Source organism: Rana temporaria, chromosome 1, assembly GCF_905171775.1.
Source record: "Rana temporaria chromosome 1, aRanTem1.1, whole genome shotgun sequence".
NCBI lineage: Eukaryota > Metazoa > Chordata > Amphibia > Anura > Ranidae > Rana > Rana temporaria.
Genome location: NC_053489.1, coordinates 208,289,003 through 208,304,860, shown reverse-complemented (window position 1 = coordinate 208,304,860; position 15,858 = coordinate 208,289,003). Strand labels below are relative to the sequence as shown.

The 15,858-nt window shown below is 42.3% G+C and overlaps 1 protein-coding gene across 1 annotated transcript in view; it reads right to left on the bottom strand.

Moving 5' to 3' along the window:
- PPIL2 (peptidylprolyl isomerase like 2) overlaps positions 1–15,858 on the bottom strand; it is an 83,200-nt gene that overhangs the window by 11,793 nt on the left and 55,549 nt on the right. Inside the window, exons 9-18 of the mRNA XM_040348309.1 lie at positions 12,651–12,726; positions 11,571–11,731; positions 9,888–9,963; positions 6,492–6,598; positions 3,689–3,778; positions 3,570–3,603; positions 3,362–3,479; positions 3,197–3,253; positions 2,974–3,046; positions 1,290–1,352 (exon numbers count right to left, since the gene is read on the bottom strand). Of these exons, the coding sequence (XP_040204243.1) occupies positions 1,290–1,352; positions 2,974–3,046; positions 3,197–3,253; positions 3,362–3,479; positions 3,570–3,603; positions 3,689–3,778; positions 6,492–6,598; positions 9,888–9,963; positions 11,571–11,731; positions 12,651–12,726 (855 nt within the window). The remainder of the gene's footprint in view (positions 1–1,289; positions 1,353–2,973; positions 3,047–3,196; positions 3,254–3,361; positions 3,480–3,569; positions 3,604–3,688; positions 3,779–6,491; positions 6,599–9,887; positions 9,964–11,570; positions 11,732–12,650; positions 12,727–15,858) is intronic.

Here is a 15,858-nt window from a genome sequence, read left to right as displayed (position 1 = left end):
AATGCAACACAATAGGTTATGAAGTTGCACTGTATTGATTTACTATATTTATATTTTTGGCACACATTCATATTGTTTCGGTACTCTACTGACATGTATACGATTTTGGGAGTTAGTTCATATTTGATTATCTTTAGCGCTGCACTTTCTATATACTATACAGTATTTGTTTAAAATTGTCTGTAGATTGTAGTGCTGTCAGCTATACCCGGATTTTTTTTAAATAATAAGTTAACACAGTATTCTCCATTATACTATTTGTGTTAAGTTAGTGAATAGTTAAAAAGTAAAACACACACAAGTATATCTCCTTTTCATTTGTGCTGTTCAGGTGTCTTTAATGGTGTCTTCACACTTCTTGGTTAGAGAGATTACGATGTGAGATTACATCATACACCGTAACTGCTACATCATTTACAATATTTGGACCAAGAGCAGTAAGGCCATCAGCGTGTGTAAAATTATTTGACCGAGACCCCCTTTACTCTCTAGTAAGAAGGAACTGGGAACTTTTTTTTCCCCCCATTAGGGATACTGGCTTGGAATTGATGAAAACAATGTGAAAAAAAAAAAAAAAACTACATACAGTGCGGCCGATTTACTGAAAACTGGAGAGTATAAAAACAGGTGCAGCTCTGCATAGAAACCAATCAGCTTCCAGGTTTTGTTTTGTCAAATCTTAATTGAACAAGCTGAATTTAGAAGCCGATTGGCCATCATGCACAGATGCCCCAGATTATGCACTCTTCAATTGTCGTACATGAACCCCAATGTTTACATCTATAGATTTTTTTCACTTAAACGCCCCTTTCATGTGATCGCACCGTTTAGGCCCGCCTGTCAGTTTTGACGGCGGACCTGAACTGCCGCTCCATGCAGTCTTATGGAGCGTCAGATGTCAGCGGAGACATGTCTGCTGACATCCGACCCGATCCGCCAAAATCAGACAGATGGCGATACGTCCCCATCCGTCCATGGCAGATCGGATCGGGTGAGATCTGATGAAAATGAACAGCATGCTCCTTATAGGAGACAGCGGCGCTGCACAAGCCCCTCCCTGCTCAGTGAGCAGAGAGGGACTTGTCATCCGCCGGCTCAGCGGAGATCAGCAGAGAGATCTCCCGCTGAGCTGGCGGACTCCGTAGTGACGGAGTCAACCTGTGTGGAAGAGGGCAAAATGTCCTTCAATTATAAGCTCTTTAAGTCTCTAGGCAGGGTTTAGTATGGAAAAATAAATATGCAGCAAAGAACCCATCAAGTTACAAATTATGTGACAACAGGATACTTACTTGTGCATCAGCCTCCTCATATGGATCTACAAAGACAGTGGCACTTTCTATTCGGATTTCCTCCTGGGGGGGGGGGGGGGGGATGAACAGAATAAAAACACACTATTTTATCACTTTTGAAGACCGGGTTCTTCCTAATCCAAGCAATTTCACATCTAAAATATTTTTTTCCCCCCCATCAGATATCATTGGCAGTTTTTTCCCCCAAAATACATTTTCAATTTCCTCTACATCAACACAAGTGGAATGGTCTTGTAAACAATAGAAATGCACATTAAAGAAACATGGAGATACTAATCAAAGAAACAAACAAACAGGTATTATTGGTTGAACTGGATGGACCTACTGTATGTGTTGTTTCAACCTTATAAACTATGTAATAATTTAAGGTACACTGGAATTTTATATTACATTTATGTTATGGTTGTGTTTTATTAAAGCGGTTGTAAACCGCATAAACTATTTATTTATTTTTCAAACCTGCAAGGCAAAAGGCATAATCAGCTAGTATGCACCGCATACTAGCTGATTATGAAATACTTACCTCGGAACGAGGTGAAGAACACTTACCTGGTCCACGCCGAGCAAGATGTCATCTTGCTCCGGCGTGTCTTCCGGGTATCGCCGCTCCAGCGCTGTGATTGGCTGGAGCGGCGATGACATCACTCCCGCGCGTGTGCGCGGGATATTTAAAATCGGCAAGGGTCGGCGGCTGCCGGTCCTTTCGCCGTGGATTCCCTCCTGCGCATGCGCCGCTGCAATCAGCGGCGCATTGCAAGGGGAATATCTCCTAAACTGTACAGGTTTAGGAGATATTCTTTATACCTACAGGTAAGCCTTATTATAGGCTTACCTGTAGGTAAAAATCTAAAAGTGGGTTTACAACCACTTTAATTAAGCAACAGCTTTTTGGCAATAGGAGTGTAAACTCTTCCCAAAATATTAACATTGGTAGTGCTGTAGTTAATACTACTTCTTTCTCCTGGGTTTGGGGCTTAAAAACTGTGCTTTTAAATGAATTAAATGTGACCTACAAAACTACGCGACATGTGGTTTTACACATACGTAGTGAAGACCAAGGCTGGGTTCACAGCAGGGGTTCGATGCATCTCCATTCAGCATTTCAGGTCCGATTTCAGCACAAATTTTTGTCTGAATTCGGACCTGAAATGGACCAGGAAACGCAATTCGCACAGGAGCCGCACCGGAGATGTGTGAACCGCCTCTATAGCGATCCGGTCACAATCTCTTGACATGCGAATTTGATGCAGAGAATCTCGCATTTAATTTGCACCGGTGTGTGGGAAAAAAAAAAAATATGCATAAAAACAGCATTCCAAAAACATAATATGAACTGTCTAGAGGTAGATTTACTAAAACAAGTGCAGTCAGAATCTGGTGCAGCTGTGCATGGTAGCCAATCAGCTTCTAACCTCAGCTTGTCCAATAAAACCTGGAAGCCGATTGATTTCTATGCAGAAGAGAGCCTGATTTAGTAAATAAACCCCATAGAAACAAGTACATTTTTTTATGTTTTCAGTGGTGAACCCTCAAGTAATATAATACAAGAAACCACACAGGTGTGAAAAAGCTCATGCATCTATATTGTATTCCCCATCACCCTGTATTTTTAGACATTCTTCAAATCAGGTACACTAGGAAATGGATGGAGATAAATCTTTACCTTTGGCCGATCAGTCTTGTGATCAGTGTCAACATTTTCCATTGCAGTCAATGTATCAAACCCTCCAACAACTCTGCAGTTATGTACAGAACAAAAAAGAGTGAATATGGGCATATACAGTAGACCAAATAATAATATTAATATTATTATTATAATACAAGCTTTATATAGTGCTGACAGTTTATGCAGCGCTTTACAACCATACTCCAACCTGTGTACTTACCGTCCAAAAATGGTGTGTTTATTGTCTAGATAAGTACAAGAGCGAAAGGTAATGAAGCTGCAAATCAAAAGTGAAATATTAAAACGGAATCTATTCCTTTTAAAGTACATAAATGCAAAACACATAGAACAGAGAACAGCATTGACATTTATTCAAATTACTTACAACTGGGACTTGTTAGTATTAGGCCCAGAATTTGCCATACTGAGAACTCCCCTGCCTGTGTGAGACAAGTTTGGCTTAATCTCGTCTTTAAATGGCTTCCCCCAATAGGATTCTCCACCTGAAGAAGACACAAACCACAGGGTGATATGCACCAAAAAAATGAACAGGACTGAAAGTCAAAATAATCAATAAAAAGGGTTCACCCTACCTGTCCCTGTGCCAGTGGGGTCTCCTCCTTGTATCTACAATAATCAAAACATTAAAAACTAAAAAAAATGTTTGCTTTGCAATATATTAAATGAAAGGTTCAAGCAGTATTGTACTTACCACAAAATTTCGAATAGACCGGTGGAAGATTGTTCCATCATAGTAATTCTTTTTGCTCAGCTTGATAAAATTCTCACAGGTCTTTGGTATCTGAGGGAAGAGATGAATTCGTTAAACCAATGGATACACAGAAGTTATTCCACCATTATATTTGTTGCATATGGTAACAGAGTTCAGCACTGGTTAAAAGGAATTAAAAGGCATCTCCACAAGCGGAATGTATTAGTACAGCTTTTTTTTCTCTTTTCTTTATTGTATGTAGTATTTGGAGTCCAAGCTGCTGCAACTTTACTTAAACAGACCATATCACTAGGCATTTCATTTCTACAAAATGTTTGACATTTGCCTACATTCGTGTAGACATTCAAAAGCCTTAAAAATGCTCCTGCACAATGACACTTTATAGTACTTCCCTTTTCTCCTCCCCTGGCAGCTACACAAAAAGTTATGCAGGGAGGTGAATGTAGGGGAGGAGGAGCTGGGCCAGCACAGGAAGTAAACAGACACTCCCAGTAGAGAAATGGCTATGATGTGCAAGCAGGGAAAGGGGTGTGCTAGGTACCCGATTACTCTTTCTTGAGTAGTCAAATTGTTCTTTTTTAGCAAGTTCAGAGACACATCACAAGTGAATAAAACATTGAGGAAATGCACTGGGAGGACACATTTAAATACCTAGAATTTTCTGTGCTTTTACCTGCAAATTATTAAGTTGATGTCTCTGTAAAGCGGAGTGGGTATTGTAGAGGAAATAGATGAATTTGGCCTAGGGGCTGTTTGTGGTAAAATGCCACAGTGGAGCAGTTAAGGATGAAGGTTTGGAGTCTACTTACATCATGTGCAGAATGAGCAGGAACATTTTCCATGTGTTCTTGTGTTAAGCAAAATATAACATGGCAGTTTCCTGCAACTTAAAATGGTTGTAAAGCCTTCTGTGTGCAGCCGCCCCCCTAACACTTACCTAAGGTCCCTCTCTGTCCAGCGATGTCCACAAGTGTCTCAGCCATCAGAGATTCTCTCTACCGGTTGGCTGAGACACAGCAGCAGCGCAATGGACTGTCACTGCTGTCAAAGTCAGCTAGCCAATCAGGGGAGAGAAGGGGCGTGGCCGAGTCGGGGATCCGTGTCTGAATGGACACAGGGAGCTGTGACTCAGCTCGGGTGCCCCCATAGCAAGCTGCTTGTTGTGGGAGCACTCAACTGGAGGGAGGGGCCAGGATCACAGAAGAGGGACTTGAGAAGAGGAGGATCCGGGCTGCTCTGTGCAAATCCACTACAACAGAGCCGGTAAGTAGAACATGTTTTCTTTTCCTATAAAAATAACAGACGACTTTACAAATCACTTTAAGGCAACAGTAGCTTATAAAATGTAAACTGTTTTCTTGTAACGTGTCAGTAATCTTTACAGAGGAGGACTGGGAACTTTTGGCATGGTAGGCAAATGCAACAAAGTGGAGTTTCCAGGGTAGGGATTCATCTGTGGGCTTAAAGCCTTGAATGCAAAGTACGCCAGCATGATCGGTGGCCATGGTAAATAGTGGGGGGCTGTCTTGAAGAACATGGTTTAATGTAGGGTCGTGAGAGTTTGGGAGGAAGTGTAGTGTTGTGGAAAGCCAAAATTTAGGTAGGGTTGTAAAGCACAGGCAAGGAAACAGAATCAACCCTTACAGGCTTTTAAGAAAAAAAAAAATTCTGTGAATACACAGTATAAGAGTTTGTCATTCACTAGGGCAGTGATCCCAAACTGTGGCCCTTTGCTTGCTTTTATCTGGCCCTTGTGGCATTATTTTCCCCACAGACACCAATGACGGGGCACTATTCCTCCCACAGACACCAATGATGGGGCACCATTCCTCCCACAGACACCAATGATGGGGCACTATTCCTCCCACAAACATCAACGATGAGACATTACAAATCACACCAACACCAATGATGGGGCATTATTCCAGCTGATGCCAATGATGAGGCAGTATTCCTCCCATTGATACAAAAGAAAGGGCACTAGTCCTTTCATTGATACCAAAGATGGGGCATTGTTTACTCCCACTGACACCTGGACATTTCTACTGGCCAAAGCCCCCCCCCCCCCCCCCCAAGTCACAAGGACAGTAAACTGGCTCTTTGTTTAGAAAGTTTGGAGATCTCTGCTCTAGGGTAACAAGATTTGTGTACGTCAAACTGGCAAGGGACCAGGAAATATATCCTTAAAAATGTTGCCACAAAATAATTCAGCTTTACTAATACAGAAATATAAGCAAATATGAGTAACTAGAAACAGCTGGCACAACACATTTATATGAAGCCTCAGCTGATATCCCATCATTTTTCAGGTCACATAAAATGGGTCACAACTTCTTTAAATATTTAGTAGTGCACTTTATATTTCTCTCTCGACCACCTCCCCTTCACTTAGTAGCTAGAAAGATACACCCGGATCTCTGTTTCCACAGTAACAAAAATGGAAAAAAAAATTCTGGCAGCTGATAAGGTGTTGCTATGGTAGCTACCCAGTATCTTATTCAAGAATTGAAGGTAAAAAATAAAAAGCATTATTTTTTTGTAAATTCTTTAATGTTGCTTCTTATGTTTTTGTTTATAATTATTCTGCATTGTTATCAGTGTTTCAGCAATCAGAAGATCAGTCATGAAAGTGTACAGTATGTAGAAATGGAGCATACTGATACTCATCTTAGACTAGACATATCTATCCGCCCACATAATGAATCATACCAAGAGATTAACAATCATCATGCACATATCCGTACGTGTTGCCTCACTGCATTACAGTAGTGTAACTACTCGCCTTGTCACAGTACAGCTCCAGGTTAAGGTCTCCTTTGTTAGTGTGCATGCGAACATAGCCTTTCTTCTTCACATACTGGTAGCGTACAGTGTCTTCAGCAATGGCCGCTGCATTATAAAAGAGGCAGAAGTGTTAGACAACAGTAAAGCTAATGGAGTCACTTACCCCACAATTCTGTGCTATCTGCACAGGGTTACAGTGGTCAACAAGGTCCGAACTTAAACTTTGCAGTTTGTGCTTCTCTGAGCACAAACTGCAATAATGCTATTCAAAGCAAACTCATCCACCTTTCCATGTCTCCGTTCTTTATCTAGCTGAGAACTCACTTTGAAAAACACCCCCTAGCATTTCTGGCCTTGGCCATCTTGAGTAAAGGCAGATGATTCATGTAAATTCAGGATTTATCTTCCGAACAGATACTAGGGTGCCGTAACAAGGCTCTGTGGCTTACGCATGCATTTGCAAATGTGTGCAGACTAAATCCTTGTTTTAACGCATACCGTTAGATAGGTTGATCTGGTTGTCAGCGGGCTGGCCAGTGAGTAAAGCTTGGATCTTACCTTGGATTTATCTTTGGTCTTGGTTATATCATATGTTGCCTTCCAATGCTACTTGCTGCAATGGGCAGTTATAGGTGGGAGTAGTGGACACCATTTTTTGTTGTAATATTACTATTATATTGGTCAGGCAACGCACTGACATCTTTGCAGCCATTGTGCGATTTGCTGGGTGTTCAGTGTGCCCCTGTACATTTAAGAAGGAGTGATATATCTTCAGTCCACCTGACCTCCACCTATCCATCAGAACTCATGTGCTTCCATTGTGGAGTCTCTCATAAGCTAGTGATAGGACCACAGATACCAAGGTGCCGTGACGAGGCTCTGTAGCTTACGCATGTATTTGAAAATGTGTGCAGACTAAACCCGTTTTATATAGGTTGATTCGGTTGTCAGCAGGCTGGCGGGTAAAGCTTGGATCTTTCCTTGGATTTAGCCTTGGCCTTGTTTATATCATTTATCTTCCGAAGCCAGGATGGTGTAAGATAAGCTCTATGTACCAACTTAAATTGGATCAACGGTCTCTCAAAGACACCAAAGATCGCAAGGGAAAATCCCACACACTCCTCCAATCTTCAGATCTGGTATGTCTCACACCCACTTAGCCCTAAGACTCTCCAATGGCAATAGGAACGTTAGATTAAGATGGGAATACAACCTTGAGGCGGACCTCTCCGTACATTCAGATCTAAGCACCGATTCTAGAGTGGATTGTCTAACCATTAAAACTATATTGTGGAAACTGGGGAAAGAGAGAAAGGGAGAAAGAGAGAAAGAGAAAGAAAGAAAAAGAGAGAAAGAAAGAAAGAAAAAGAGAGAAAGAAAGAAAAAGAGAGAAAGAAAGAAAAAGAGAGAAAGAAAGAAGAAAGAATAATTTTCTGATCAGTAACCACCGGAATAATTTGACATTCTTAGGTCATGTGATAGGCTCTGGTAATTTATAGAAATGAGGAAGGGTAGGATTTATCCATAAGGGGGCATTTGGAGTAAGCGCTTCTTAGGGATAATGTTCACATCCGAGACCAGCCTCCCAAGCTCGAATAGTATTAAGCATTGAAGCATTAAACTGGTAGGGTGCCCTGCGGCCCCTAAATGTAAGTGCCTTAAGAGCCTCTATAGATCCAACCACCACTGCTTCCAGTCGGGTGGAGGAGTTGGTAAAACGGACTCAACCACCATACGGCTGTAACCAGCAGCTAAAAAATATTTTTATAAATCCGGAAACGCTAAACCACCTGAATCACAAGGAAAAAAATCAGGGTGGTCAATTTATGTCTGGGGTTCTTTGCTCCCCATATGAAGGATGGAAAACGTTGATTTAATCTTGTAAAAAGGAGCCAGGGAGTCACTGAGGAGAGTGTCTAAAAAAGGTATATAAGTTTTAGTATAATTTAAATTTTAAAAGATTAATAAGTCCCAATAAGGATAATGGTAAAGACTTCCACACTATCAGCTTCAAACCGATATCTCCTAAGATCGGAGTCAAATTTAGGGAAATAAATTCAGAGGCTTGGCGAGAGCTTATCACTCCCAAATACTTAAAGTTCTCTACCCACGGCAATGAAATATAATTTGGAACCATACTACAGGCATCAGTATCTATTGGGAACAAGGACTTGGCCCAATTTACCTTCAGCCCAGTGACAGCTGAGAAAGGCTTTCACACAAGTTAGTGGTATAATGAATGACACACCTGCATACAGCGATGCTGTGTGCTAGTATGCATCTGCAATGACAGGATAGTTCTCATCTTGTGTTACTGTGGGCACCATAATCTTTTCCAGTCTGAGCCTGCCTTAATTAAATAATGTAAAACAGATTTAAGAATGCAGGCACAATCCACAGGAGTCCAGGCCTGGTAGACCTGGTTCTGGGCTTAGGAGCAGTGCATTCTACAGAAATATGTGGGAATTGATGTCACCCATGTTAAAGTGCCTGCATGTTGCAATGCTGTGCTGTGAATGTCAGGGCAGTTCTTAAAAGGGTTACTAAACCAAGGACCCTGCATTCACTATATCCGGTCTCCCACAGTACACAGTAATGCAATTACTTTAGTACATATAAACTGCTAAATGCTTTTTCTCATCAGCAGTATATAGCAGTCTTGTGACTTCCATCAGTGTCTGGTTAAAGCTTGTAGGAGGAGTTTTCACTCTCTTTTGACCGTTCTATGAGGCTTCATGACCCCTGACCCTCAGTGTGGATGGTGCCAATTGGCCCTTTGCCGATTACATGTACCCCCCACCCCCCCCCCAAAGCAACAAAAAAACAAAGCTCTCTAGCAATACACACCAAACTGAGCATGTGCATAGAGCTCTGTACTATTATTGGAAACAGTAAAAGGAGGATCTGTGCATACAGGATGAAACAGTCTTTTTACACAATGCAGAGGATTAACCCCATTAGATTCCTCAGTGAGTATAATGAGCATACTTTACAGCATATACAGACTGATTTTACTGTTGTGGGTTTAATAACACTAACTCTTCTGCCACCACCCACACCCGCAGAACTGCCTCCTGCTGTCTGGGTGGGCAAAGAAGAAGAGCAGCAGGACGCCAGGTTACAGTTACAAAGGTTTGTAACTTGGCGCCCTGCTGTTTTTCTTTGCATGCTCATTAGCGATCTCTCTCAGCTATCATCATATGAACACTATGGACTGTTTGCTCTCCCATTGTAACATTTGTGTGCTGACTGTTTGTTTGGTATACAAGCCCTTGATATTGTTAATAAATAGGGTCTAATGTGTGGCATGAGTTCCAGTTATAATTTGAGACCAGGACAGCTCGATTACAAAGGTATTCAAACACTAAACAGTGTAAAAAGGAGAGGATCTTACCAGCCTCATGGGTAGTTTCAGGAGTCATGGCTGTTGAGGTGAAAGATGCACTGACAGTTCCTGTAGAATAATGCGCCTGCCATAAAGTATATACAAATCTGGTTTTAACAGAACTATGATACAATTAAAATAAAAAACATCTTATATTTTTTAAAGAAGAGGATATATCCTCCTTATCCCCTACCTAACCCTTGCCTGGTAAAATGATCTGCCATGTTGGATGCAGTTTAGTTCACCTATGGCAGCACAGGGCTTGAATGGAACAATGAGCCAGCAGGCAACACATTCAGCATGGCCACAGCAAGTGCCTATGGAAAGGGCTGCAGGAGTTCAGAGGAATGTTGCTTTGACCACACTGCAGATCAACCATGACACGAATGTTTACTCTAGGGCCCCACCACCTATGAATACAAAAAGACAAGTTCTGGGTCTCGAGCTGTTCTGATCTACAAGTGCCAGCATAACTAAAGAACTAATCACCGGCACTTAAATTACAAGAACTAAAAAACTTATATCTGTTGATTATACACACACCCACCATCACTTCATAGAAAACAGCTTATTGCTATGAGCAACAGCTTCAAACTGTTCAAGTTTTCTGTAACATCTTGATCAGAGAGCACCGTTACTTCCCGTAGGTGTTCCAAGAAAATGGCGGTGGTGGTTGAGTTTAGTTTTAAAGCAAAAACTCAATAGGAGGCTTCTGTTAAGTGCATGCCTGAATCAAACATTATGAAATAACTCCAGCCCAAGCTATAATAATATTCCTGACATTTCCTTACACCTCTGATCCCCGCTCAGCCCAAACTAAGTACAGTAAAACCATGGATTGCAAGCACAATTCGTTCCGGAAACATGCTTGTAATCTAAAGCACTTGTATATCGAAGCGATTTTCCCTATATGAAATAATGGAAACTCAAAATGATTCATTCCACAACCATTAAGTCATAAGTCCTTCAGTTTTTAGTCCATACAAAACGATTATAACAAAGTGACCAGGTTGTGCAACCATAAAATGTCCATCCACAAATGGAAGCCTCCACAAGAGGATTAGAAGCAAAATCCAGCAGAAGCCACAGAGTATAAAAGAGAAGAGACGCCTCTAAGTGTAGCAATTTAAATAGCGCTGCTATACCGCCTGAAAAATCGTGTCCTGCAGGCCTCAATGTGAAAGCCTGAAGGTGCGCTAACAGGTCCGCTCCAAAAGTCCTGCTAGCCGCATCTTTGGAGCGGTATAGGAGCGGGGTGTTGACCGCTCCTATACCGCTTCTTCCTATTGAAATCAATGGGAAACCGCGGTAATACCGCCAGCAATGCGCCTCTACAGAGGCGCATTGCCAGCGGTATTAACCCTTTTTCGCCCGCTAGCAGGGGTTAAAACCGCACCACTAGGGGCTGAATATCGCGGTAAATACGACGGTATAGCGGCACTAAAAATCGCGCACCTATACCATCACCACACCTCCACTGTCCCGTGTGAAAGGGGCCTTAGAGCCGTCTCTCTTCTCTTTTATACTCAGATGTGACATGACAATACTTGTATATCAAGACACTTTTATTTAGCTTGTCTTGCAAAACGCTTTAAAACCAAGTTACTCTCAAACCAAAGTTTTACTGTATACTAGCTGTACTCTTAGAATAAAATGGAAAACCTAAAATGTTCAATACCAAGTAATACTCACAGCATTTAGTTTATCAGTTGCCTTTTTCTCAGGACCCTTCATAGTGGCAGCAAGAATTTGATCTCCTTTGAACTCCTTGTACAGCTCACTCAGCGTCTCTCGGGTCTCCATGTTGGCATTCTTCAGGTGGTATTGTGGGTCTTGACGGGCTTTCTCTTCATCTAATTTTTAGATCATTGCATTAGAGGACAAGGCTCTAAATTTCACATTTTAACTCAATTATAAATTAATTGTTTGTAGTGCCAATAAATTAATATAACGTATTTATCGGCGTATACCGCGCACTTTTTTACATTAAAATCAGGGCAAAATCGATGGTGCGCTATATACGCCGATACTCGCTTCCCGCGCTGTGTTTGAACCACTCCGCCGACATATACCGAGCGCAGTACACTCCAGTATACTCGGGTAGGCTCGGCTCCGCTCGCGGTCACGTCCCGTACGTCCTTTACGCGAGCGGAGCCGAGCCTGTCCGAGTGTACTGCGCTCGGTATATGTCGGCGAAGTGGTTCAAACACAGCGCGGGAAGCGGGGATTCGACTCGGACACAGCGAGGGAGGACACCACGATGGCCGCAGAAGGACGCCGGACCGGACAAGGCCGCCGATGGATGCCCTTGCAAGATACCAAAACTGCAAGTATAAAACATTTTTTTTCCAGGAATTTCAGGGGTACATTAGGGGTGCGCGCTATACGCCGGGGCGCCTAATAGGGCGAGAAATACGGTAGTTATAAAAAGTTGATCAGAAATGTATGAAAACTGTAGGTTTTACAGAAGGCAGATAATCAGCCACAAACCTTGACAACAGGAACATTTAACTACTTGGATCATGAAATAAAATAGCCATGTGTGTGGCCGCCTTAAAAAAAAATAACACACACAAATCACACTGTGACTGCTTTGGTTACTTCCACAGATCTACAACTACATTTAAAATGGCGTAACCTAACCTAAATGGCCAAACATGAATTCACTTGTCACATGAAACTTGACTCTGATCACGACACAAATGAAGATTAAGGATAATCATAAAAGCAATAAAAAAAAATCTCACAAAAAAGGGAAATAACTAAACTCACCAGGATCTATGACTTTTAAGTTGTTTTTGACATGGTAGAAATTTGAGACGTTGAATTTTTCCAGCTGTGTGGGATCCTAAGGGACGGGAGGGGAAAAAAAAAAAAAGATGTGGAATATGTAAGCTCATCGCTATTTCATACCCATTTTAAAATGACCTTTAAAGTAGAACTAAACTCATCAATTTAACTTTTTCCCAAAACAGTAACATTCAAGACATGTTGTGAATAACAACTGTCACTGTTGATTGTGCTCCAAATTGAACTGTCTAGCCATCAAAACAAATGACCACATGTGCGGCAGCAAGGCAGATGCAGATCAAACAGTGGCTAAAATGGCAGCTTCCTTGGCTGTAAAGGATAGGAGGGTTTGGTTCTGCTTTAATGCAAATCTTTAAAAAAAAAAAAAGATGTAAAAAGTTTCATTGTTCACACTACAATTTTACTAAAGCTTGCCATACATCAGGGATATGCAATTAGCGGACCTCCAGCTGTTGCAAAACTACAAGTTCCATCATGCCTCTGCCTCTGGGTGTCATGCTTGTGGCTGTCAGAGTCTTGCTATGCCTCATGGGACTTGTAGTTCAGCAACAGCTGGAGGTCCGCTAATTGCATATCCCTGCCATACATTATACAATATCCTTATTCAATTTCCTTTAGATTTACCCCTGTACTATGTAGTGCAAGGGCCTGGCAGATTGCATACAATATGAAAGGGGTTTAGGTTTGATCTCATATATTATGTGTTTTGGTAAAACTAAAAAAAAATTGTAGAATGTATGGCCAGCCTAACACCTGAAATGTGTTGTATACTCTGATAAACATACCTTTTATGATAAACCTCTACTGCGAATGTCCCCACCCATAACCACTGTCCAGAGTATAACATGCCACAACACTAAGCTGTATGGAATTGGGTTGGAAAATGGCTGCAATCTTCTTATATCCCCAATGTAGGGCAATCTACAGCTTTTTTTTCTACAACGTTGATCATCTGCACACATTTAATGAACTGATAAACAAATTCAACCTCATTTGCATTTTAGATATCTGCAGCTAAGGCACGTAGAACTGTCCCAGCGGTCCAAAGTATGGACCTTGTGGTCTAAAGGCCTAGAGACTTTAGGCCCCATAGATGGCTCAAATACCAGTCAACTACTGCTGAATTGGCTGAAAATTAAACTATTCATAGAGGTGACCCATAGAATGGTGTGCAAAAGGAATATTATATATGATCTGCCAAAGTAAAATGGCAGCACAGAAAAAGTATTGAATTGTCAACGCTATACAACTCTGGTGACCAGCGCATCGACACCAGTGCTGAGGGTTAGTATTGTGTTTACCGACACCAATGCTGGGGGTTATTATTGAGCTTACTGACACCAGGGTTAAGGGCTATTATTGTGTCCACCGACACCAATGTTGGGGGATATTGCACTCACCGACAATGACGGGGGGTTATTACGTCCACTGAAACCCACGATTGAGGGTTATTTTTTTTTTTTTTTTAAGTGTATTTTGTGCGTGTACTCGAGAGAGGAGCCAGACTGCAGGAGTTGGGAGTAGGCAGGCCTCCCCCAGAGGCAATCTGCCACCTTTCTCCATGCCCCGGGTGGCAATGGCGGGTGTGTGAGGGGGTCCTCCCACACAGCCCGCCCTACCTGCTCCGCTTTGAAGCCCAACGGGGCAGAGGGACTCCCTATAAGGGAGTGAGAGGATTAGCCCGCTCAACCAGCCCCGTTAGTCCTTCGCCTCTCTTTTAGAGACCGCGTGGTCAAAGTGCGTGTGTGTTAACCCAATTTCGAGTGCGTGTGTAGGTGTGGTGGTTTTTGTGGGAGGGGGGTGGGCGTACTAAGCGCAAGCTTACCTCGCATAGCACACCCACCGGGAGCCGGGCTGAGACCACCAAACTCAATTCACATGTAGCCGAGACCGGGATCCGAACCCCTAGCTGCAGAGGTACGATTGAGGGTTATTATTGCGTCCACTGACACCAATGAAAGGGGTTATTATTGCACCCATTGACACCAATAATGGGGTGTTATTGCATCCACTGACAACAATGCTGGGGGTTGTTATTGCACTCACTGACGCCAATGCTAGGGATTATTATTACTGCCACCAATGCTGAGGGTTATTGTACTCCACCTTCTTCAGTAAGGATGAGCTCCGGCGTGTTCGCACAGTCCATGTGCAGAGCCCGCCAGGAAGTCGGCACCGCGCTGCGCTAACAACAGACAGGGAGACATTGCCCCGATCTCTGTAGCCGAGCATCGGAAATGTCTCCCTGCCTGTGATTAGCGCCGTGCCGACTTCCTGGTGGGCTCTGCACATGGAGTGTACGAACACGCCGGAGCTCATCCTTATTCTTCAGTGTGCATCGTGATATTCTACAAAAAGTGCAACAGGATCTAAACTTTTGGCCGCCGAGGTGCTTTATAGACCCTTCATTTTGAATCGGCTGCATAACGGCATGCGACGCACAAAAATGCACTGCTCTTTTGTGGCCCTCTGGAAGTGTCAGGGGTCGCACTTGAGGTCTCCTATAATTTTTATGTTGATCCACCACTGCTGAACAGGATAATAATTGGTCTTCAGAATCAGGTCACAGGATCAGACACATTTGTCACATGAACTATGTTTTGTAGAATCTGCCCGTGACAATCATTATAAAATCTATTACTTGTTCTTTTAATGAGTGTAGGACAGTCCATCTATAAAATCGGAGCAGAAGCACTTTTCACCCGTCACCAGTTGACTGCAGCCAGTGTCTGGGATCTTAAATGATTTTGCTGCAGGGACTTCATATCTGTGATCAAACGTCTGCTTTCCTTATCTTTATATGCTATGTCATTTATTGTAATTAAATGCTGTGAACATAGAAGAAACTGCAGAGATAAAAATATCATTACTAAGGCAGACATAGTAATCTCAATTGATCCATAGAATTAGACATTAAATTAAAGAGAAGTTGTTGTTATTTCAACTGATTAACACAGACCCTTTTTAAACCTTTGATGTGAACCATGTTTTCCCCAACCCTTGACATTTCTTCTGCCTGAGCCAACCACTAATCCTTTTGTGGAGATTAAAAAATTAAATAAAAAAGGTCTACAGTAGAAGAATAAACACCAGCAACTTGAACCACTCACCTTATTATACTGTGTCTAAGGAGGAGCACGAGTGGTCACAGTACCACTACACTCCCGTC